This window comes from Seriola aureovittata, chromosome 20, assembly GCF_021018895.1.
Source record: "Seriola aureovittata isolate HTS-2021-v1 ecotype China chromosome 20, ASM2101889v1, whole genome shotgun sequence".
Lineage (NCBI taxonomy): Eukaryota > Metazoa > Chordata > Actinopteri > Carangiformes > Carangidae > Seriola > Seriola aureovittata.
The window spans coordinates 4460193-4485601 of record NC_079383.1 but is presented as its reverse complement, the minus strand read 5'-3'; the positions used below and the strand labels follow the sequence as shown (position 1 = coordinate 4485601).

Genomic DNA, 25409 nt, shown 5'->3' with positions numbered 1-25409 from the left:
AGCAGGAGCAGAGCACTGCTGGTCTGTCCCTCCGTTTTTCCCGATTTAGATCGAGGAAAAGAGGTCCTCACTGCCGCTGCTTAGACTTTGTGTCAGTCCAAGCTGTCGAGCTGTTCCCGCATTTGCTTTTCAGTGTAAACTGTATAAACATTGTCTCTGTGGAGGTAGACTGAGGGGAATGAGTAGCTGGGGAAATCTACCGTGACTTTTTCGGAGGAGAAAGTGGCCCCGGTGCCAACAGGGCAGATAGTTGCTGCAGCGTAGCGGGTCATCACTGGGAGCTGGACACGGAGAGCTAGCTCCTTCTGAATGTAACAGCACAGCACAGCGCCAAGGTAAACAGGCTAATACAGCTACTCTTTTTTTATTTAATATTTTTAATCTTTTGCTGTTGTGATAATTTTGTCGTGAATTCTAGCATGTTTGCAATACTTAATATTTAAATCCATGATGGTGTTAAGGTACTTAAAGGAATTTTAATTCTCCTGTATGGACTAATGGCTGCCTATTGTACTCAGAAATGTGACCATATAGTAGTTTTACATGCTTTATATATAGTGTCATTACAATAATGATATGCAGCACTCAAGTATAAGAGGGTTTTCTTTTCAAATCGGTGATTTTTAATTGCTGGGAAGTAAATATAGGGCTTATTGCTCTTTTAAAAAGTGATGGCAATGAGGGTGGAGGTTGTATTGCAGCATTATTATTAAACTAATCTGCATTGTGGATATTGTGATATTATTTATCCATCATGGAACAAGCAAGAAGCTGTTGTTGCATACCTCCTCTTTAATGTGGATTGTCATATGACAGGGCTTCAACAAGTGATCTCACATGGTCTATTTAAATTACTCAGGGGTCACTTCACATCAGATGATGGCGGCCCAGAGGGAGAGAGGTGAGAGGAGTATTCAAGTGCTGAGAGCGTGGGTCAGTGAAGCTAGTTGAGTAGGACTTCAGTTTGAGGATGTACAACAGATATAAGGATACATTCAGAGGCTTTGTGGCGAAACATAAAGAGTCTGCTGCTTGTTATTGCTCATGCAGTGCATGACTGACAGGCTGCACAGGATCCATTTATTGGATCAAGCAACGACACCCCCCCCCCCCCCCCCCCCCATTTCATCTGAAAGAGAGCAGGAAGATGAAGGCCTAATAAATACAGCTGACCGAGCTGACTCCACACTGTAGCCGGAGAGCCCAGGCATCAGTTTAATCAGGGAAATGGAGCAGGAAGGGGTGGAGGACAGACAGCATGGAGGGGAGGGGGAGGAAGGCTAATTGAGGAGGAGGGTAAATGTAGGACAGTGGGGGGGGGGTTGAAAGGCAGTAGCTGGAGCCAGTAGCCACCAGCTGAATGGATGTGCCCCCAGACCCCCAGGGAACAGCTGCTGCTACCGGGGCCAGGGCTCCCACCTGATTTACGAGGCCACTTACTGCACGCACGAGGCCACACCCAGGCCTTTCTTCTGCACATGTGACGTTAGTGTGTGTGTGTGTGTGTTTGTTTGTGTCCTTTTCGTGAGTGACATACACCTTATGTGTGAACTTGTCCCCTTGAGGCGCAAGTGATGTATGTGCAATCTGTGTGTGTGTGTGTGTGTGTGTGTGTGTGTGTGTGTGTGTGTGTGTGTGTGTGTGTGTGCTGCTGTGTTCGTATGGTACAGAAATGATGAATGTGTATGATTACCCTCTGCGACACATGCTTTGTGCCGAAGGGGGGATCTCAGGCTCAGAGGCGTAAAGTGGTACAAATAATCGCCTGTTACAGTTATTTGCCTCCACTACACACACACACACACACGCACACACACACACACACACACTCTTATCCTGCAAGTTTGAGAGCTGGTCTACAGCCGATGATCCCAGAAGAGCAGTTATCTATGATGTTATGCAGTAAATCACATGCTTGACCAACAAGCACAAACCTCAGCAGTCTTTCCTACATTCTGAAGGTTTCTTAAACCATATGGTGATTATGAATCTGTTAGGTTATAACAAGGCTCAACAATTTTCTGTGCAACACAATAACTTTCTTTCCTGCTTTTGTTCTGTTCCATACTTCTGAATATCATTTTTGGCACAGATCTGTCTATTTTTGCAGCTAGATTGCGGGGTGGGCCGTACTCTTGGTTTGGGTTTGTGACCTCTAGAGCTGCTTTTAGCTAAAACTTTTGCCTTTGCTTTTCGCTGATGCATTCTTTCTCTCCATGTTTAGCTCAAATAAACTTTTGAGAGAGGGCCTCCTGCTTCTAAAAACAGCTTCCGAAAACACCGGAGAAGATTGGCGTGGTTAAGGCTGACCTCTGCTTGCCAAGGTCTGCTGAGAAAACAAGGCTAAACATGTTATGTTGGTAGTAAATAGTAGCAGACTTTTGTGGGCTGCGAGTTCCGTCACAATGCGTTTATTCTTGTGACAGTGCGAGGGTTTAACTGCGAAGGCCTGTGAGTCGGGAAAGAAATGTTTATGTTCCTTTCATTCACGGTTTGTGTTTAGAAATGTGGCTTTATTTACCAACATGAACACTGGCTTGTCTTTCACCAACACTTACAATAACAGAGCTGTAACCAAAGAAATAGTCATTATACTCTCGGGAAAATCAGGACCCAGTATCAAACCTCAAAATTTTGTTCGTATTGAATACTGATTTATTAATGCTTCTTTTATTTTTGCCTTTATTGTGAATCGTCATGATTTTTAAGTATTATTATGAGTAGAACTTAATTCTGTGTTTTAATAAATAAATATATTACTATATTATATCTATTTTATCTAAACGCACAGTCTAGCATATCTAGAAGTCTGTGTAGGCGATAAAAGTTCATAACAAAGTTTATAAAACTGGTCTTGTTGTCACACCTTTGATCATTTACTGAGAATCAAGCACTCGTCATGTGCCTGTCCTATATATATATATATATATATATATATATATATATAGGACACGCAGTATATAGGACACGCAGTATATATATATATATGCGTGAACACATAGAACCAGTACAATGCAAACTCTGTTCTCTGCCTTTGTGAATGTGGTCTGTTGGACGCTGACGTCTCAGGGGTGTTAGGTGAGTCACCAGCAGGCTCAATAGTTCAGAAACAGAAACACACTGCAGGACTGTAAATTCTTAACCGTTACTCATTAATGTTGGGAAATTACTATATTTGCAGATGTGCATATGATGTGCTTATCTGATGTAGGCATTGCAATAATGCTTGCCAGAAATTGTAGATTATAATATAGTAAAATTGACGGTGTAAAACCTTTTACATTATGTAGCTACCCCAACAATCCATACATTTTTAAAATATAATAGACAGTGAAATTAAAAAAAGCATAACTTTCTGATATGCAAGGGAACAGTGTTGGGAAGCAACATGTTAAACTAATGTGATTACTTTTTTTCTGTAATGATTAGTGTAGTGTAATTACAGTAGTTACTAATCCCTGTAAAGCTCCTTCACTTTGACATTTGGGGGTCGACTTGTTGGCTACGTCACTGAGAGTTTGTTGGAGGGCTGATATCAGACTGATCCGGGATGTGGTTGATTCCAAAGTTGTCTTACTCAAATTTTGTGTTTTCTTGGTTAGCTGTTGTGGAAAATGTTAGCCACAGGTACTTGAACATTCAGAGGTCATCTGTGTTTTTCAGTTGGAGGGTGTATAACTGTGTTTCTGAGGTTGGGATATCTGCAGAGCTGTGTGCAGTCATTGAGGTTGAGCTCGCTGCTTGACGATCAGTAAAATTCCTGCAGACTGTGCAGCTGCCTGCTTGTTAAACTACTGTGTCTTGTTTTCTATTTCTACATTTGCATATTACAAAAGATGCAAAGTGTGTTGTGGAGGATTTGGAGGAGTTTAAAGGCATTTTTTAGGGGCTGACAGTCGAGTAATCAAAGTAAGGTACCGAGTGACACTGCAGGGGAAGTAGTGTTTACCTTCCCTTAATGATAAGACCTCACACCGACTGCTGCTTGTGGAACTTCACCATAAATTGAGGCAGATCACTAGCTTGATTTCTAATTCATTCATTTATATTCAACACCAGCTGTACACTTCAAGGACATCAAGCTTTAAAGCTGTATAGCAGGGACAGTTCTCTAAAGTACAAGCCTTTTACTCAGAATCTATTGTTCAGATTAAGCAGCACAGCAGAGCTCAAACACAGTTTCAGAACATGGTGTTCAGGCAGTGGCTCCGAAGAAAGAGAATTAAACATGACAGATATTCGTGTAGTGTTCCCAAGAGGGAAATGCATGCAACCATAGAGAGCTCACTGTTTAGCTCTGCAGAGTTTTCACTCTCCCTTGGTAGCGGAAATGAGGCCCTCTAGTTCAAGTGTCAAGTCTGGGGCCTAATGAAAGACATCTGAGTGTCATTAATGTGCCCGTTTTCAAACGTTAGGGCCTCAGCAGAAACAAGCAGAGGTGTCCACAGCTGGCCTGCTGCAAGGTTCAAATCCGATTAAGACCCAACTTTGACATCTGTCTGCGTAGCGAAAACAGAACTGCCTGGTGTTTAATGTGGTAGTTTCCATATAGTCTTTATGACGTTTAGCTTCTGTTGGACAGCTTTCCTACTGCAGTTTGCTCTCTGTGCTGCTGTGCTCATGTGTCATTGTGCAGTTGGTTCGTCCTGACTTCCCCTTTGAGCATGACGTTTGTAGTTATGAGTGAAATGTCTCAGCAACTATTGGATGGATTGCCATGAAATCATTCCTTTTCCCCTCAGGAAGAACTGTAATAGCTTGATGATCCTGTAGCTTTTCATCTGGTGCCACCATCAGGTCAAATACTTTGGTCTGTGACCTCAGCAGTACTTTGTGTGTAGTGCCAATTAGTAAATGTGAGCATGCTAAAGGTAAACAATGCAATTATACTAAAGATACTTTATAACAAATATGACGCATTACAAGTATCACTAATGGTATGAAATGATTTACTACCACTAACTAACACTAACTTTACTAACACTAACTGATGAATTTGTTGTCTGTGTCAAAACAATACAACAATAACATACACAACAATACAACACTGGCTTTATACAGAACAAAATTTCACCTGATTTTGCTGCTGATTTTTATTTGACAAACCCAGTAGATCATATCTCTCGTGAAGGTGTGTTGCTGAGATAGAGACAGGTCTCAAATAAGTTAATTTTCCCCTTTTAGTATCAGAATGTTTGGAACATCTGTGGCTTGAGAAAAATTGATCCAATATTTATTTCTGTGACTATCGGGCAAAAGAATTGATCATAATCTGTGATCACGTTCACTCCCCCCCCCCCCGGAGAGAACAGACTCTTGCTGGTCTCCTAAAGGGGCAGGGAGATGGTGAAACCCACATGATGCAGATACAGTAAATGATGATAACTGCGGTGTCTCCCTTCTCAACTGTCTCTAATTATACCCGCTAAGCATAAATCTGTTAGCATTGTAGTTGTGAGCATGTTAGCATTTTGCATGAAGCACTGCATAAGTACAGCCTCAAAGAGCTGCTAGCATGGCTAAAGACTCAACAGAATTCAACAGCTGAACCACTGTCTTGACAGATATTTTTTTAAGCAGATACAGTTTGTTTTCCATTAGCAACAGCTCTTCTCCAGCAGACAGACTGTTGGGACCATTAGGTATGGAGAAATTCAATAATCACAGCTGTAAATATTTGTCTGAGATGTCGGTGTGCTGTCATATATCTAAATGATCCTGCTCACGGTCACTGCAGCACAGATGCTGCTCTGATTGTTGTAGTGGTCCCAGAGAATTAATATCTGTGACAGCGTTCATTAATTTCCGGTGAGGTCCTTTGCCTGTGTTGATAGCATTGTATGAAGTAGTTTTGTGCCTTGTTTGGCTGTTCCCAGAGCTTAGATTACGGTGATGGCCTGGTTTAGGTTTAGAAATCAGACACGCTTGATTCACAAAGACAATATGCTGCCGTTTTGGCAGCTCGCAACATTTTCAACTCTCTGTAACAAGGCAGTCTGCTCCCCTCTCTCTGCTCTCTCTGCATTTTCTTCTTTTCTCAGTTGATTGCCAAGTATGTCATCTTTATGGCATCAAGAGGGAGATGTGGCTCGTTTCCAAGAACCATGATACAGGCTTCCTGTCTGATTCAGTTGAGCTTCCTGTGTTTCAGCAAAGGAAGGGCCGATTCAGCAAAGACAGGGAGTTTGGGGAGGCTTATTGTACAGCAGATCCCAGCTCTACAGGCTGAGCCCTGGGCTCACACTGTCACAGCCAGGCAACCCCACAAGAGCCTCAAAACTAGCCTGCGTTTTAGCCTAGTGGTTGGTGGTGGGAACCGGATGCTCTCTTCTCTAGATCTGCTTTTAGAAGAACACCATAAACGGTAAAACAGATGGCCCCCTAAAAATGTCTGATTTCACAGATGCCTGAGCAAAGCTTGTTCCTGTCAGGTTTCTGTCTTTGACCTCAAAAATGCAACAGTACAACAGCATTGGAGCTATTTAAATATGACACACATTTTCCTGTATAAAATGACACATTGCAGGGAAATTTTACTAATTATATTATTCACACTTAGTTAGTTGTATGAGATGTGAATTCTTAGCTGTATGAGTCTATGGGGTTGAGGCAGATTTGTGTCTCTTGTGATTTAGTCCACCTATTGAATGATTGCAGAGGCCAGGTGGGGAACACGAGTCAGAAATAACTTGTTAGCACTGCACAGCTATTTTCAACACAGAGATGGAGCCATGATTAATGATATAGACATGGCTGTCCCCCCCAAAGGTTGTGGTTTTGCCTTAATTGTTTGTACTGGACTGGACTGGGAGGACATGATGTGATGAGACCTGAACACTATTCAATACAAATATATTTTGGGTGCAGAAAAGAAACCAGAACTGCTTAAGTGTTATTGATTGGAGTGGAAAAGTTAGAAAGTCCTTCCAAGGCAATATCCCTCCCAGAAGTGTATCTTTAGCCTCTGTCACACAAGGGGAATGTTGGCAGACTTCAAACCAACATGTGTGGCTAAGTATTTTGTGTAAAAAGCAGAGCAGAGTTTTCAAAATCAGCAGCCTGTTGAAACAAGGCTAAAACTGGAATTTAGGCTGCAGCTACTACCCCTATTATTCAATTTAACTGTGACAGAGTGTCTCACTTTGGCTCCACCAAACCATTTCTGAGACTGCTGTAAAATAACTGCTTAACAAAGACAAGTGGCATTCAATTTACATACTGTGTTACCTGAATGGAAAAACACGTAGACCACTTGTACCAATACGTCTACAGGTCAACAAGCCTTCTGACACAATTATATGTTATCAAATTTTTTTTTACGCATTAAAGCAAGACTATGTAACTTTGGCATGACAAAATAACACAATCTTCTTCTTACAAATGCAAAGTTGAATGCAAACAATAAAAGACACTGTTGCAGAATTCAGTACACTCAGGGGTTATACTGCTGCAGCCTTGTGGCCCGGTCACACCAGCATTTAAAACAGACAGAGAAAATAATCTATTTCATTGGAATCACCACAATCAGTGGATTCACTCCGCAAATGAGACTAGTTTAAAGATGCTCGTAAGACAGGAGTCAATGGTACAAATCCATCTGCAAGCATGTATTGTTCTCTTAGCGACTGAGCTAACTAAGTTGTTAGGGCAATTTATTAACTAAGCTAGTGCAGAGAGCTGTTTTGACTGATTTTAGCAGTTAGCTTATCTGCTACAGTTGTGTATCTACTAGCTCTGCAACTAGTCAACACATCTACCAAATGTTTCACAAAAACACTTTGTGAGAATGCTGTTGGCTCAGACTTGTCTATGTGTGCCATTTGTTTCTGCAAGTCTACAGAAATGCATAACAAACACAGAAAAGTCTTATGGGGGATAATGTTGGCAAACTTTGGATGGATGTTACTGTAATTACTGTAAGTCATTTACCTGTGCTTCTGTTACACTATGTCTTAACATGTCTCTCATAATTGCCATTGACAAAGTGTTTGCAGCAAAGTTACATATTATACAGTTACACATATCTCACTCAATGCCTCATTCAGTGTGTGACTTCAAGGAGGGTTCTGACAGGATGGAATGATCTGACAGGCAGTTAGGAACTAGGAACTAGTTGAAACTACTTTGAGGATATTACTTGAGTCCTACCATTGGTAGACATTTTGAAGATTATGTTTAAGGTGCACAGAGAAGTTTGAACCATTTCTCAGGATGTGAAATAAGAAGCTGATGTCATTAACACTTATGTGTGTATTTCTAAAAATAACGAATGGCAGCCTGTATCAGACGTGATGGAAACAGAGTGGCAAAGCTCTCACGGTTCCACTCCATCTCTCAGTGTTCAACACAGTTATTTTCACCGCATCTGACGAAGCTTCATCTATTGAGGAATAGCTTGACTACTGGAATGCTCATGTAATGTGGAAACTGTGATGACATTTCTAGTGATTTGGACCTTCATCCCTGTCATCTGGAGTATTTTCCCCATTTTTTTCTCCTGTGGAAGATCACTTTGGTAACCACATTGGATTCTCTGCCCATATCAATGTCCTAGAAGCAAAATACCAGAAGATTAAAGACATCACCGTCTCATCTCATTAACATTATTTATTGCACAGTGGCTCTTTTGGCGAAGGGGGGGGCAGTGAGTGGGAACACTTTAAAGATCAGACCCTCTGTCGTGGTCTCAGAGGGCAGTCTGATTCATTGCTTTTGTCTCCAATGAGAGGGTCCTCCGGATGGGGGTGGGAGGTGGGAGGTGGGGGGTGGGGGTGGACAGAGACACAGACGGACACTGTTTGGTATTCTCCTCCTATTCTGTCGGGCGGCTTGTACGTCTCAGAGCTCAGACGTGTTCTCCGCTCCGCGCTGTTTGAGGGGAATGTGAAGTCAAGGGGCCGCTGGTTTGGCTCGGTTCACTGTGGCGGGAGTGAACCGAGTGATTGTGTGGGTGGTATGAGGGGGGGTGGGGGGGGGGGTGGAAGAGGAGGATGCCACAGACAACACTGGAGTGACTGAATCCATCTGAGAAAGAAATATTAATTAACCTCAAGACTATCAAAGTCTGTAAAGTCTTACTGTAGCTATGCAAACCTGTTCATTCTCACTTGGTTGCCTTCATCAAATTAACTCGTAAATATTCTGTTGACATTTAAAAGACTTTAACAACCAGATGAATACTGTACAAATGGAGGAGGGAGGATTAGGAGAGACTAAAGGGGCTAACTCAGCAGAAACAAGGAAATTCTGTAAGATCCTTCCTCTGGAGTTGAGGCAACTCCTTTCCCTTCAACTTCTGCACCGCCCTTTCCTGTTTTTCCTTCTTTTCCATTCCTTTTTTTCGCGACCAGAGAAGAACAGCCATTCTGAGGGAGGGAAGCCCAGGCCTTCTTCCACAAAGAGCGCTGTGACTCTGATCCACTAGCAGTTCTCTGCTGGGGCTGCTGCTGCAGTGCATGCTTTACTGTTTCCCCCCGCTGCCTCCCTGACTCTGCTGGTCATTATTCATGGCGGTGCTTGCTTAAGTAAATACTTCCAAGCACTTGCAAATCCAGCTCGATTTTAAGGAAAGTAAAACCACTCATTCACGGCTAAGGTTTGTGTGGCTCAATTAAGCTGCACCAGAGGTTTTCACGTGGGGGTCCAGGACCCTCTGGAGGCTCCTTGAGTGGACACTGGAATCATTGCTGAATGATATATCGAATGAATGCAATTAAGTCCAAATCAACTAATTAGAATGTGCACATAAGGGTGCTTTTATTCAAAAAGTAACATAGATGATATTTCTATAGATTATTATAATGTCTTCAGTTACCTAAAACTGTTACGTGAATAGCTGCACACTGTCATGTCTGCTGACTCTGGGTGATTAGCTGCCTCTGTCCGTCTCATTGTGAATTTAACGATCGCATCTACAAGAGAGAGGCTGTAAGAAGACTCTGAGATGATCCGAAAATTCTTACATCTGCCATCAATTTTTGCTTGATAAATGACTTAAATTTTCTTCTTCTCCTGTGTTTTATTTGAAGAGTTGATCCATAAGAAGATATATTTGTGGTTTTAAGAGCCAAAAACCATCTCAGTGTAGTTTTACATCTCCTCTCCCAGTCTTCTCTCTGGAGCTCTAGTAACAACAGGTCGATGAGCCAATCAGAAGAGAGGAGGCTCTGAGCCTTTCTTCTGATTGGCTCACTGTTATGGCAAAAATATAGCAGATTTCAGTTGCACACTTGGAGAAACCAAATCCTGGCAGGCTGGAGGCTGGGTGCAGGCATAGGTGAGGGTGAGTGTTTTGTTGTGACATCACAAGGTTACAGAAGTCCTGACAGTAAGTTTTAAGACAGTTTTTGAATACAGGCTGTGTGGACGTTATCTGTGGATGGTGCACTTACTTTCACATTATTTATATAGTACCTGCTTTTAATCATAAAAGACGTGGACTCATCTCACTTTCTACAATATGGGACCTTTTAAACAGTAATGAAATGTCTTTTTTTGTTTTTATTTGATTGACCAAACAATTAGATAATTGTTTCAGCTGTAGTTAAATACTGAATTAATAGCAACAAATTGGAGAAAGGGGGATTTGGGAATCAGGGTGTTATAATTACAGAATCTGCATCATGGGTGTCCTGACCCACATTTCCGCAAAGTGCAGTAACAGTGTTGCAGGTTACTATCCTGGTCAGGCAGTGTTCAGTCCCTCAGGAATGCCTGAGAGGCTCGGCCCGTTTTAGTCACGCACCACAGTGTCTGCCATGCATCACCCTCTCCTGCCAACTGATAGAACTCATAAAACACTGGGCTGCTATTAGTCACAGCTCAGGTGTGGGTGACAAGTGGGCAGGCATTGAGGAGTAAAATGTGCATGCATGCTGGTGTCTGACTGGCAGTCACAGGAAGAGCGTGGGAGCTAAGAGAATAACCAGCGCAGCTCTGTCTTGCTGTTGACAGTAAACTGGCTGAAATTGAACTTTATCAGAATATTCAAGCTGTTTATGAATGTGAACTTATTGGAGCGTGCACTTTTCAAACCTCATACATCAAACTGACTGTATATTCATCTTGATTTCACTCAGTAATACAAGATAATGTTTCTTGGCATTATCGTGCTTCTTCAAAATGTGGATATGGTTCCTGAGCATGATGGTTCCTAGAAGCTTTTCCCACAGAGGAGGGAAGTTTAAGGCTGTTGTCAGGGGACTAGGTATAAAACCTTTGTGCACCTTTCTGTTTCACTTTTTACTAGTGCATTAAACTGTATTGTATAATGATTCAAATCTCATTATGTTTCAGCCATGAAGGATACATCACAGATTTACTAGCTTCTCACTGGGCTTCTACACAGTCCAGCTGAGAAGTCATGTCATCCTTCAAAAACTGGCATAAATACCCTTTTAAAGAGGCACAAGGTCACTGGACGGTCACTCACATATTTATCTACCATAAAAAGCAGGTTGCAAACCATGTTTTGTCTGTCTGCGTGCGTCTTATTCTACATCGTACATCTTCTCAGCAGTTTTCTGCGTAAATTTACCAGTTATACCTCATCTGCAATATAAGGATCTGATAAACAGCAGGATTTAGTTGTCATACCATATCAAGGCATAAACGCACTTCAGCATATAAAGACGTGGCTCACTATACTTTTTTCCTCCCAAAATTGATCAAAGTAGAGCTGTGAGTATTAATAAATTATTCGATTATTTATTAAGCAAAATGACCAAGTATTCTCTGGTTACAGCTACATGTGAGGATTAGCTGATTTGCTGTGTTCTGTATCATTTTAAACAGAATATCTTTAGGTTTCAGAGTGTGATATGCATTTTTCACTATTTTCTATTATTCTATATAGATAAAGAGAGATGGATAGAAAGAGTACTTTATTGTTGCAGTGTTACAGCTACCACTTCATGTAAATCACAAAAACAATGAGGTAGGTAAATAACAGACACTGCAATTTGCTAACGGCTAAATTCTATATAATATATTAAATAAAGTGGAAAAAATAAATAGAGAAAGTAGAAAAAATAGAAAAAAATCAACCCATAGCTATACTGTGTGCTGTATATACACAATACAATGGTGGTAATATTATACACTGTACATTAGTGCAAGTCAGGTGTATATGTATCGAGAGCAGAACTTGAAAGAGCAGATTAATCAGACATTTAACAGATGTGATACGTAATGTGATAAATAGTCCAGCACTCTGTCCCCTCCCCCAACACAGAGGAAAATCATTGAACAGTGTGATGGCAGCTGGCAGGAATGACTTCCTGTAGCATTCTGTGTCACAGTAGAGCTGAAGAAGTCTGTGTTACTGAAAGTGATGTGATGTTTGACCAGTAAGCTGTGGAGGGGACGCTGCACAAACATCCATGGTATTTGTGCGGCATCCTCCTCTCCACAACCAACTCCAAGGGCTACAGAGAGGTCCACAGCTCAGAGCCAGCCCTCCTGATCAGTTTGTTCAGTTTGTTGGTGTCACTGGCTCTGATGCTGCGGCCCCAGCAGATCGGAGCAAATATACTGCACTGGCTGCAACAGACCAGTAAAAGATCTGCAACATATTGCTGCGCATATTAAGGGACTTAAGCTTCTTCAACAAGTAGAGTCTGCTCTGTTGTCAAAGTGGGCTCCACCACCTCCTCTCCAATAATGGATATGGTATTTAACATAATCCTGGTCGTCCGCAACCATCTCCTTGGTCTTGGCCACATTCAAGTCTTCAGTTGAAGACTTCTGCAGATGACAGGAGTCAAAGCTGTACAGAAAGTCAGTTATGTTTAGTTATATACTTTAGTTGTTTACTGATAATTAAAGATCAAATCTATGATAAAAAAAAATGATAATCATTAGATTAGTTGATAATGGAAATAATTTCTTAGTGACAGCTCTTGATCACAGTTTTTGAAGGCCAAACAACTGTCCCATTGGTCTCTGTTTTAAAACAGAGAAAGTTGGAGCAGACGAGTACATTTGTCAAATATAAAGTTTCTTATGTGCGTAACCACTGACAAATATGAATCGGCCAAACCACTGGTTTAGATTATGTGTTAAAAATAAATAATGGCACAAATAGTTGGACATCATATCACATCTCACCACCGTCATCAGCTCTGTTCTTTAGTCCTCGTTCTGCCTTTTTTACGTCTAAAATAGTACAGGTAACCAAAACCACATTGTGTTTACGACTTGTGAACTCTGAGATTCAGGGGCTCTTGAAGGCAGTTTAACATCCTGATCCCAGCTCTCTCTTGGCCTGCTCTCTGTCCTCATCTCTATATTTTACCATGGTGTTTTTTTTTTTTGTTTTTTTTTTTGTGAACATTCCTCTTTGCAGCTGCTAAGCTTCACGGTATAAAGACAACATGGCTGTTTTTCTAACTTGACACCTCTCTGGACTTTTATAGACGTAGTTTGCATTTGAATGTTTCCTTGGAACTGCAAAATGGAGCTGAAGTCGAAACCCCAGCAGGAATGAAAAGGAAATAGTGTGGTTTTGTTATAAGAGGAATGTGAACTTGAATTCCTTCATTTCGAGCTCTGTGTTCACTTTAATCACTTGCATACAGTACATCTACTGTGCTGTATCACAAACTCTCACAATGTTCATACCTGTCTCACACAGATCAAATACATTTTGTGACAGCTTTATTGAAAGTCTGTTTGCTTCAGTTTGGCAATGGTGCTGTGGCAGAGCCAGGTTAGATTTGGTATTTAAACACAATATACGCACACTAACACGCACAGCACCCATGTAAAGCAGCAGAGATTGAGGCCAGTTGATCTAATCTGGGGGGCTGTAGACAGGCCGTCTACCCCTGTGTGTCTATATAAACGGACACTGCCCCACACACAGGCACTCAGGAATGCATCACTCAACACCACGTACACTGAACGTCAGAGCTTCCTTTACCACAGTGTAAGGGAACGCGCTCTTGTAATGCAGCCTCTGCAAATAGCCACAGCCACTGGGCTAAAAAAGTTAACACTGAAAGAAAAGGTTTTGTCACTTTATCGCCGTCTGCCTGGTTCTAATTTGAACCTCGTGCTTTAATATCCAGTGTGGCAGACATTAGCTACTGTGGAGATTCTATTAGAAATTACTCCCATGAGTTTCTGATTCATTCAGGATATTGCCTTTACGTTCCGTATGTTAATTCGATTCTTCACATGCTGTTCCCTTGCTGGCCAGTGCACCTTTATAACATCAGGTCATTAGTGCCGTGTCTCTCTGTGGGAGCCTTCGCAGCTGTTGCTTATTTAAAATATTTTTAAATAATAAGGCAGCAGCAGTAATGTAGAAATTATCATTTTTTTGCCATGCAAGTATCTATGGATCATGGTGTCGGCCGGTTGGTTGGCCTTTGGTCAACTGAAATATCTCTGAAACAGTTCAATAGAATGAAATAGATTGATATTTTCCCCTCTGGTGACATTCATGATCCCCACAGGGTGTAACCTACTGTTTGTGATCTCCTAACTTGTTTTGGGGTTTCATGTAACAGCACCAGCATGTCACGGTTTTAATTTATCTTAAAAAATATATACCTAATCAATTGGCACAAAATTTTGTGCTATTCATGGTCCCCAGAGGTTGATCCTCTGACTTTCTGTAGTGTGTGATTTGAAGTAAAGCCACTTTGGTCTAGACCGAAATTATATCCGCAACTATAGAATGGATATCCATAAAATGTGGTACAAACATTCATGTTCCCCTTAGGATGAATTGTTTGTCCATTTATTTGGTTTGTGACCAAATACCTGCGAAACGATGACAGTCACACCCGCTTTAGTTATAATTTTTGTTTAGTGCTAATTAGCAAATGTTAAGCCAAGCTGGTTGATCACAGAAAACATTATACGTGCTAAACATAAGCATGTTAGCATCATCAATGTAATCATGTTAGCGAACTTTAGCTCAAAGCACTACTATGTCTAAGCACAGTCTCACGGAGCTGCTACCAGCTGTACACAGTCACAAATCAGCCGTTAAGTACAGAGAAAGGCCCTTCAGTCCCCTTATCATTAGTAAGTCATGAGCTTTGCATTAGGAGTAGGACAAGATGTATTGATATGGCTGACCAAAAGGCCTGTGCACAGACAAGGGATCAATATACATGAAAAAGAGAGGGGGTGACTCGAGGGAGTCAGTGCTATTTACAGTAAAAGGGGTTGTGGGAAAAAGGAGCCTGCAGTCCAAGCTAGGGGCAAGTTGATGTGACTGTGTGTGTGTCTGTGTGTGTGCATGCATACATACTTGCGTGTGAAAGTGGTCTGAATTGAATTAGCTGACTGAGAATAGCTGAGCCCCTGCCACTGGATAATTTATTACCTCCAATTATAACCAAGCCATTTACGATCTTTCATCTCTGTGACTCTCTCGCTCTTTTTTCCTGGAAGTTATGAATTTAGGCAATCAGGCTAGACTACCAAGCGTGCCAGATATTATTGTTAACAAAGAGACACAGACACATAGTCACAAATGACATATTGCTGTTCAAAACAACAGTGGCTCTTTTTGTGTTTTTCAGACCACAACATGTTAAAATGATCTCTTTTTGTGTGTGTTTTCAGATGGACCTGAAGCTGCTCTTGCTCTCCACATTGTTAGGAGTCTTTTGTTATAGTAACGCTCAGAAAGGTAAGAGTCTCCATTTCATTAAAACAGTATTGCCTTTCAAATTGCTGTAACATCATTGTTCTGTCGCATGATGTCATTTCGCTGATGTCAGGTTGCATAGCGAATCTACAGTTCATAATGATGACTCCCTCCCTGGAGAGAGAGGCCAGCTACTTTAGCCTAATGATGTCTCTGATCAGAGCCAGTGGAGCTACCACCTCAGCATCACGGAGCATAGAGGATAATGGAAAAGACGGAATATTCTGTCTCTGTCTCCAATTACCATTGAGCCACACAGTGTTCCACATGAACCGATGTGTAAACATGTGGGGCTTAACAGGCTGCTTACTTTGCAGGGACGGCGCTGTACCACTGCTCGCTCTGATTCTGCCTCCTCTCTCTTTGTTTTCCATGCAGAGGGGAACGAGTGCATCAATGCCAACGCCAAATACTGCGGGGAGTGCATCCAGGCCGGAGCCAAATGTGGCTGGTGTAAAGACCCAGTGCGTGAATCAAAGCTGTCAGCTATATTCACTGCTGAGATACACAGTTTGATGATGCCAATAGGAATAGAGCGATAGTAAGCATATAGTTTAGCTGCAGAATCATTGATTGATATATGATATATATGTTTTGTCCTAAATTGAAAAGTATAACATTTCATTTTAGACACTTTTCACATCTTATTTGTAGTATTTTTGCTTCAAACATGACTTAGCGATTAATTGACTAACAAAAATCGTTGTCAATTTTCTGAGAATGTTATCAACAAATTGGCTAATTGTTTCTGGACTAACCAGCTATGAAATGATAAAATGACTGTCATTGATGATGCAGGCAGATTTACTCCAGCTCTAGACATGGCAGGTCCAGCCCGTCCTGTCTTGTCTCCAGCAATTTTATATTTTCCTTTCATAAAGTTTGGGAACTTGCGAGAAACAAGGCGGGAGAATCCAAAATATCATTACTTTTATGCACCAAAAACACTAGGTCCTGAACAAAAGTGTCTTTTGTTGCACCCTCTCTACCATGTCTTGCGCCCAGTGCCTCTAGATTGTAACCCAGGCTTTCTGTTGTAAATTTGTAGTCTCCAAGCCCTGAGATAATCCTGATGGCATCATCAAAGTTACTTTTTCAGAGTTGACACAGCTCCTGCAGAGCCACAAAAGATGTTTTATAACAGCTTTCAAAAACTGTGTATTACTCCTTATGACAAATAAACTGATTTTCACTTATAAAATTGATGGATTTACCCTTTAACTCTCTGTGTTGCTGCTCTTAGAACTTCCTGAAACAGGGTGAAACCGTGTCGACCCGCTGTGACGAGCTGCAATCTCTGATAAAAAGGGGCTGTGATGAGCCAATGATCGAGAACCCACATGGGGAACGGAGGATCCTCAAGAACAAAATGGTGACAAATCGCAGAAAGGGACAAGATAAACTGAAGCCAGAGGAAATTACTCAGATCCAGCCCCAGAAACTCAAACTCACCCTCCGATCCGGTAAGGTGCCATTTTTTCTGAAGACATATTTAGATTCATTTACCTCAATGACGCTCCAGAGTTTTTAATTATGGTCACTTCATGTAGGTGAGCCCCAGACATTTGCCTTGAAGTTCAAACGAGCAGAAGATTATCCCATCGACCTGTACTACCTGATGGACCTGTCCTACTCCATGAAGGATGATCTGGAGAACGTCAAGAACCTCGGAACCAGTCTGATGGTGGAGATGTCAAAGATCACCTCAGACTTCAGGATAGGTGAGGCGTTTCATCATTGGATGTGATCATATTTGATTTGTTTCTTTCTGGGGAAAAGAAATGAAAGGTGTCCTTTCTTTTGTTTTTTTATTTGGTTCATACAGCTGCTTCATACAAGCAAAAAAGGGAAACAAGTTATAAGGGGCTAAAAAAATAAATATAGAAGAAAAAATGTTTTTAAAAAAAGGTTAAAACAGAAAATAAGTAAGTAACAGCTTTTTAAAACTGTCCACTGACTTTAAGCCTTTAACTAAAAGTCACAGTGTTTCTATACTTCTGCAAAATTACTTAAAAAAAAAAAAGCAAAAAAATCAAAAAAAATTCAAACTGTTTTGGGGCCATTTCCAGTTACCAGTTCTTCAAACTGAGGTATGAGATGTGACTCGGCAGCAGGTTATAGGAGGATGGGATGTAAGCCAAAGATACTGCATCAAACTTTGTACTCCTTCTGAGTCATACCAGCCAAATCTGACCACGCAGACACGATACGCAAATGCTTAGAACCCTTTAAGGGGTTGCCATTTCTGATGTTCACTGTAAATAAAGATCCATAAATCAGCATCAGTATTATAGAAAAGAGACATTCCTTATAACTCCAGAACCTGTCTGAGAATCATCAGGATTTAAAGTTTTTTTCAGTATCAAAATTAATCAGTGATATCTGTTCAAACATCCGTGGCTACATCGCAAATGGGAACTCCTAAAAGCAAATTCAGCATACTTTTAATAATGCCTATTTGCCAAAATGTAAACAAATATAGGCTACAAAAACAGGGCTCAGTAACTAACTGTCTCAATAGCAACATTATACTTCCTGTTTATAACCCGCAATGCCCCCACATTTTGGAACTGTTGTTGTTTCCAAAATTAGAGCATGATTATCCCCCAAATAGAGGTAAGACAAAGAATAAAAGGACTGACAAAATACATTAATATACATTTTTCATGGATACTGTTTGATGCTTTCTCAAACAATTTTAATTTGAGACTTGGGGGTGGTGTTTTGTGGGTTCGGGTGGGGCAGTGTGGGATGGGGGCGCAGTTGTGTCATGATTGTCTTAAGGCGCACAGTCTCACACTTTTAAAACTCCTGTAGTTGAATAACCGGCTTGTATTTTCAGGCGTCTTGTTGTGGGTATTTAGTGCCACCCAGGTTTGAATGACCTTGGTCTGACCTGCACAAGCAAACCAAAGAAGTAAACACTTGAGAGTTTGTTGACCTCCTCAGAATTCATGCAGTGTCAGCTTACCCTTACACCAGACACCCAAACCAAGGCTCTTTTGAAGCCTCTACCCAGTACTTCACCTACTGACACTTACTGTGTGCAAGTGGATGAAAATAAAACTGACTCCATCTGTGTTTCAAAGGTTTTGGTTCCTTTGTGGAGAAGACGGTCATGCCGTACATCAGCACCACCCCGGCCAAGCTGCGGAACCCATGCACAGGCGATCAGAACTGCACCAGCCCCTTCAGCTACAAGAACGTCCTGAAGCTGACCAGCGATGGCAAGAGGTTCAACACCCTGGTCGGCCAGCAGCACATCTCTGGAAACCTGGACTCTCCTGAGGGGGGCTTTGACGCCATCATGCAAGTGGCTGTGTGTGGGGTAAGCAACAAAAAAAAATGCTTGGAAATATTTACACACAGGTTCACAATTCAAGGTAATTTTTCCACTTGCTTGGAGGTATGCAGCACTAATAAATGTGTTTATGTGGTGATGTGTGAAAAGGTGTTTTATGAGTCCTCTGTCTTTACTAGGTGATTTTTTGGATGCTTAGATAATCAAAAGTTTATGTGTCACATTAGGAGTAGCTCATAAACCTTCTTAGTCTTTACAGTGCTGATATAAAACTGGTAGGAAACACATTTTACTAATAATTAGATTATTTCTTTCTCGTTGATCAGGACCAGATTGGTTGGAGGAATGTGACTCGTCTGCTGGTCTTCTCCACCGATGCCGGCTTCCACTTTGCTGGAGATGGCAAACTGGGCGGCATTGTGCTGCCTAACGATGGAAAATGTCACTTGGAGAACAACGTTTACACGATGAGCCACTATTATGTAAGTAGTTCAATGTTGTTGCGACTGATTTTTAAAGGTTTCTTTCTGGGTAAAGCTTGTGTTGACAGTGTGTGATTTCTTTTTTCTCCTCCAACTTCTTTTTAAGGACTATCCCTCCATCGCTCACCTGGTCCAGAAGCTGAGCGACAACAACATCCAGACTATCTTTGCAGTCACAGAGGAGTTCCAGCCTGTTTACCAAGTTAGTTCCCCTTTAGTCTCATTTTGAAAAAGTATTTACAATCCAAAACTCTTACTTTTTTTTTTTATCTCATTCTTTTTGAGCATACTCCTCATTCTTTGTGCATGTGTGCTTTTGGAAGATGCCCAGTGTGTAAAAATATCCACCTGGGCTGATACATCTGTTGTGTTAATGGAAGCCCTGATTACTTCCTTCTGTCATACTGTTGCTGTTCTGGCCAGTTTAACCCAGCTCCATCTGAGTCTGATCAGCTCTTTTATTATGTCTGCACACAGTAGCCTCAATATGCCTGACAGCAAAAAATCTCAGTTGAAACTGGTGTCGATTTCATCTAAATCTGGAATGAAATAATTAATCCAGAATATTCTTGGGCTCCAATGTGATGTCTTTGTGTTGCAGCTGGTAAAACATTCTCTCAAAGTTTTCTTGGTCCTGTGTTGTTGCTAATGGAGATTCCAGAGATCATAAGATTAGCAGAGTTTTGATAAAGCTTTGTTCTAAACTTCTCTCCTCTTCTCAGGAACTGAAAAATCTGATACCAAAGTCTGCAGTGGGCACTCTGTCTGCCAACTCCAGCAATGTAATCAACCTTATTATAGACGCTTACAATGTAAGTACACTGTTGAGATTGTTCACTTTAAGCCTTAGTTTGGTAATCATTTTACTCACATAAACGACATTGAACTATTCAGTCCTCTCAGTGAGTTCAAACAGTCCAAGGTTTTTTCAAAAACATATTCTCATTTAATGCTCTGTTAAGCCTTTGTGTATCATAAGCTGTCAAAATAAAGCTACTAGATGACATTCTAGTGCAGGAACTAACAACTGTCATGTTGTTATCTTTTGGTTTTGGCAGTCTCTTTCCTCCGAGGTCATTCTGGAGAACAGCAAGCTTCCAGAGGGCGTGACCATAGCTTACACGTCCCGCTGTAAGAATGGGGTGATTAGTGAAGGCGAAAATGGACGCAGGTGCTCCAATATCTCCATCGGAGATGAGGTGAGGAATGGAGAATGGCTCTGATGAGTAGCTGATGATTAATCATTTGTCAATATATACAATACAAACTCCTGAGTTTTTGCTGCAACCGTTTTATTTTTCGTTTGGTTTAATCAGAAGGTTATGATGGCTAATGTTAGCTAATATTAGCAAACTTTATATAGATATTAGTGTGTCACAGACATTGCTTAGTTGGTTTGTTGATTTAAATATACTTCTCAGTATGTGCTACTGTTAAGCTTCGTTATAACCTTTACCATTTTCCTGTAATTGTTTCTTTTGGTCTCTGTGGCCACTGTTCAGCTAAAGTTACCGCTTTAAAATGACATGCCTTGTAGTTCCCTGAAATGAGCGGTTTCTCAGTATTACACAACAGGACTCGTAGTAATCCTGCAGTTTGACATATTAGAGATAAACTTTATTTTCTTTATTTTGGTTTTTGCATTGGTCATAATTGCAGTTCCAAGCATCATTGCAAAAGTCAGTTTTAAGTGGACTTGTCTTTCGTCCTCATTGTTGTGCACCTTGGCTTTACCTATAGATGGGTACTCACATGTCTGCACACACATTTCGCAATGACATAATGTGGAAACCCGACAATTACCTTAAACACCTACAACCTTAAAGGTGCTATATGTAAGTTTTTGCTATTGTTACTTAGCCAACGTTAGCATAGCTGTTTTCTTACCAGTCTAGAAGAAACGTTGCCAATGTTGACTCTTGTTTTGCTTTTATTTCTATCACTTTCTTTCTGCTACTGAAGTTAGCATGCTAACCTTGTGTTGTAAATCCAATGATGACTGAAGCTATTGGCATGCGTCTATTATCACAACCGTGTTCACCAGCAGAGAAAACATACATATAGCCCCTTTATTTACCCCTTTGTTTTGACATTTCCACAGACATGCTACAAACTGACTATTTCGCCCCCTTTCCCCCAACAATTCTTTTCCTTTACATGCTCTTTACAGGTCACGTTTAGCATCAGTGTGACATCTAAGGGCTGTCCGAAAAAAGACAAGCATGAGACCATTAAGATAAAGCCCCTGGGATTCACAGAGGAAGTGGAGATTACCCTTCACTTCCTCTGTGAATGCGATTGCGAAAAGGAGGGTGTCAAGAACAGTGAACTGTGCCACTTTGGTAACGGGACGTATGAGTGTGGAGCCTGCAAGTAAGTAAACTAGCCAAAACCTTCAAGTCTCATATTCAGTCTTCAGATTTCAGCTTTAGTCTTAAGAAACACTTCAGAATCACAACCTTTCTCTTCGTCTCAGGTGTAATGAAGGACGTGTGGGCAGACAGTGTGAATGCAGCAGCAACGACGTGGCTACAGAGGACATGGACCGGACCTGCCGTAAAGACAACGGCACTGACATCTGCAGCAACAATGGAGACTGTGTGTGCGGCACTTGTGAGTGCAAGAAAAGAGACAACCCTGAGGAGAGGTACAGCGGCCAGTACTGCGAGTGTGACAACTTCAACTGTGACCGCTCTGGAAACAAACTGTGTGGAGGTGAGTGTGTCAGGACTACTGATTCTCTGAATTGAAGTTCATGTCGGCAGTAAAGGTTTTTTAATGCTACTAGGAGGATGTTTAGAAATAGAAGACCCATTAAAGCTTTCATACCTTTTTTTCATTCTTAGGACATGGACGCTGTGAGTGCAGAGTGTGTGTCTGTGACCCGATGTGGACCGGAAGCGCCTGTGACTGTTCTCTGGACAACACCACGTGTATGGCTAGCAACAAGCAGATTTGTAACGGCAGAGGAATATGTGAATGTGGCACCTGTAAATGCACCGACCCCAAATTCCAGGGTCCCACTTGTGAAACCTGCCCTACCTGTCCAGGAGTCTGTACTCAGCAGAAGTAAGTCTGAAATGACGACATGTCAATGTCAATGTAGAGATACTTTTAGTTTGGCATGTATTGCATTTTTTGATGTATACTCAAATTTGTCTGTCTTTACTTAAATACCATATGTACTGTATGTTGAACAAGTTAGGGTTGCTTTAATTGCTGCTCTCCAAACTGGCCAGGAAGTGATGCCTTCATTGAGCAACTATAGAGGAGGGGAAAAGCCAAAGGTCCAAAATTTGGCTGAAGATAATCTGATATTTCCCAGGAGTCGTATGTAGGTTTGTTGCTGGGGCACAATACCAGTAATAAACCTAGACATGACTGCCAGGTCACAGATACCCGCTCGTTTTGGCAAATTCCGACAGCTGGCACCTCATATTAGCTTTGGCTGAACTTTCAAATGTATTTTTACAGAACAAGGACTGTGGAGTATGTCCCCCATCGCTCACACTGTAATCATTCCAGGATGGTATCGCTTCATCGCCATTATGGGACCTGACATTTTACTGAGACATAGATGTGAGATAGTTGAGATAGACTTGATTCAGTAGTTCAAAACTACCCATAAACCTTTATGCATTTACTATGATACACTATGTACTTGATAGTTTGTATTGCAAAGGCAGACCACAGGGAGAAAAATCGAAACTTTCCCAATATTTCTATTAAGAATGTGTTCACATCAACGATAAAATATATTTAGATATTTCTTTCTTTCCTCTAAAGGTATCTAGCTTTATAGATAGTTTTGGTTATATTAGTACCAGTTTGGTGATATGTGTATATGATAGATTTCTGCCTCACAGACATGATTCACATATTTTTAGATTTAAGGTCACTTAAACTTTCAGAGGATATAATTATCTCTCATTTCCAAGCAAATGAATGTCCAGAAAATCACTTTGAAATCATAGAAAAGGGATGCTCCTCATAACTCAAGAACTTGCCTAAGAATTGTCACTAAGAATTATTTATAATTAGTGAAACAGACTGATCGTTGTCTGTCCATCCATTAATATATTGCAAACAGGAACTGATTCGGCATACTTCTACTGGTACTGAATTACCAAAATAATTGCAGTTGCAGGATGGTTGTCAGTTTTGTCTGTGGGGGAGACCACAGTGTCAGACTTTGAAAACCCTTGTTCAAGAATAACAAGACATATCTCAAGACTTAGGTAAATAAAACCAAAAATCTGCATAATTAGCTACAACTATAAAAAAGTGAGAATGTTTTTTCGTAATTTGTGTGACCCTTTAAAAGCAGAAAAAGTGAAAGTGCTCATTACTAACAACAACACTGCATTCCCTCCAGAGAGTGCGTCCAGTGCCGGGCGTTTGGCACAGGTGAGAAGAAGGACGTGTGTGAGGAAAAATGCAGCTACTTCAACCTGATCAAAGTGAAGGACAGAGACAAGCTGCCCCAGCCCAACGACGCCTCTTACCCTGTGGTGCACTGCAAGGAGAGGGACGCCAACGACTGCTGGTTCTACTACACCTACGCTGTCAACAACAACACGCAGAAGGAGGTCCATGTGGTCGACACGCTGGGTATGCAGAGAGCTGGGCTAACATGAACCAGGGTGTGGAAGGTTGCTGTTACAGAGAGAGCTAATTACAGGGGTTGTGGTGGTAGGGTTACGAAAATAGGCGATTTGTTTATTTATGTACAGCTGTGTGATGGTATGTTTTTTCCACAGTTTTGTTATTTTTGCACTGTTATTTGAAGCTGCCTGAACACTCTGCTGTACCATGGTGTGTTTCAGACTGCCCCGCCGGTCCTGACATCATCCCAATCGTAGCAGGTGTGGTCGCTGGCATCGTCCTGATTGGCTTAGCCCTGCTGCTCATCTGGAAGCTGCTGATGATCATTCATGACAGAAGAGAGTTTGCCAAGTTTGAGAAGGAGAAGATGAATGCCAAATGGGATACGGTGAGTGCTTGGAACTGTAACCATCTCTGTAAAAGACGAGTCGGATAAATATCTTTTGTTTTTGGCCGAGGTTTGTTTGAGTGATTTCAGTGTGGAAAACAAGTGTTGTTTGGCTGCAGAGCCAGTCACTGTCAGGGAATTAACTTGAAAAGATCATTTGTTGTTAGTAGCAGCAGATGAGATTCACAGACTTGATGATATCATTTCAAAGTGTCTCGCTCACATTCTCTACAGTCTCACAGCTGCAGAACCAGCATGGATCCGTTGCTTTTGAATGGCTCAAAATAAAAGGGGAAAATGTCAGAGACTGGACTTTTTTGGGAATGTTATGCACTCTGAGTATAGCTGGATTTTTTTGTGAGGAGTGGCCATAGCTCCTCCCCTCCATGCTTCCTCCCCTCTGTAGCATCATCAGCCAACATCAATATGACAGGAAGCTGGAGTTCAGTATAACTTAATGTGCAGTAATATGCCTCCACCTAGTGGCGGTACTGTGTCATACCCACAGTGTGTCTGGGTTTGATGTTGCAGATGCTCCTGATCAGCACTGCACCCACTCTGCATGTTTAAGTCTTTCTTATTACCATGGGCAGGGCAGCCTATGGCTACAGATCCCTTTAATTTTGAGAAATGAGAAACTCCGGCTGACCTGGGTTTCCTGACGAGATAACAAGGCAAAGCAGCCATAAGGAGTTTCAAAGACCCAGCATGAGCTCTGTCATGTCTTCTCTTGCGGATGCGACCCTGCAGTCCTCATCTTTTGCCACCAAATCGCGGGAGCTGCAACTAGCTGTTTAAAGTAAAATATGTCACAACATACCATAAAGGAGGCACTGTGGTCCTACAGAGACTCCCCGGCCGACAGATCAAATTCTCCAGGTCTAAGGGAACATGGGTGTTTGGTACAGACCCCAGCAAATCACATGATCATCACTTTTATATTTTTCTTTACCATCCCTGCTAAAA

General features: G+C 41.5%; 1 protein-coding gene across 2 annotated transcripts in view; it reads left to right on the top strand.

Annotated features, from left to right (window-relative positions):
* The window catches only part of itgb1a (integrin, beta 1a), a 29028-nt gene continuing 3619 nt past the window's right edge, over positions 1–25409 (top strand). The window contains exons 1-15 of one of the 2 annotated variants that reach the window (XM_056364266.1): positions 1–335; positions 15583–15649; positions 16046–16131; positions 16911–17130; positions 17218–17388; positions 18757–18995; positions 19295–19450; positions 19557–19652; positions 20173–20262; positions 20509–20649; positions 21621–21823; positions 21927–22165; positions 22297–22519; positions 23826–24061; positions 24277–24443. In XM_056364266.1, the coding sequence (XP_056220241.1) occupies positions 15583–15649; positions 16046–16131; positions 16911–17130; positions 17218–17388; positions 18757–18995; positions 19295–19450; positions 19557–19652; positions 20173–20262; positions 20509–20649; positions 21621–21823; positions 21927–22165; positions 22297–22519; positions 23826–24061; positions 24277–24443 (2334 nt within the window). In that variant the 5' untranslated portion in view covers positions 1–335. The remainder of the gene's footprint in view (positions 336–15582; positions 15650–16045; positions 16132–16910; positions 17131–17217; positions 17389–18756; positions 18996–19294; positions 19451–19556; positions 19653–20172; positions 20263–20508; positions 20650–21620; positions 21824–21926; positions 22166–22296; positions 22520–23825; positions 24062–24276; positions 24444–25409) is intronic. The other variant, XM_056364267.1, reaches the window with a different exon arrangement.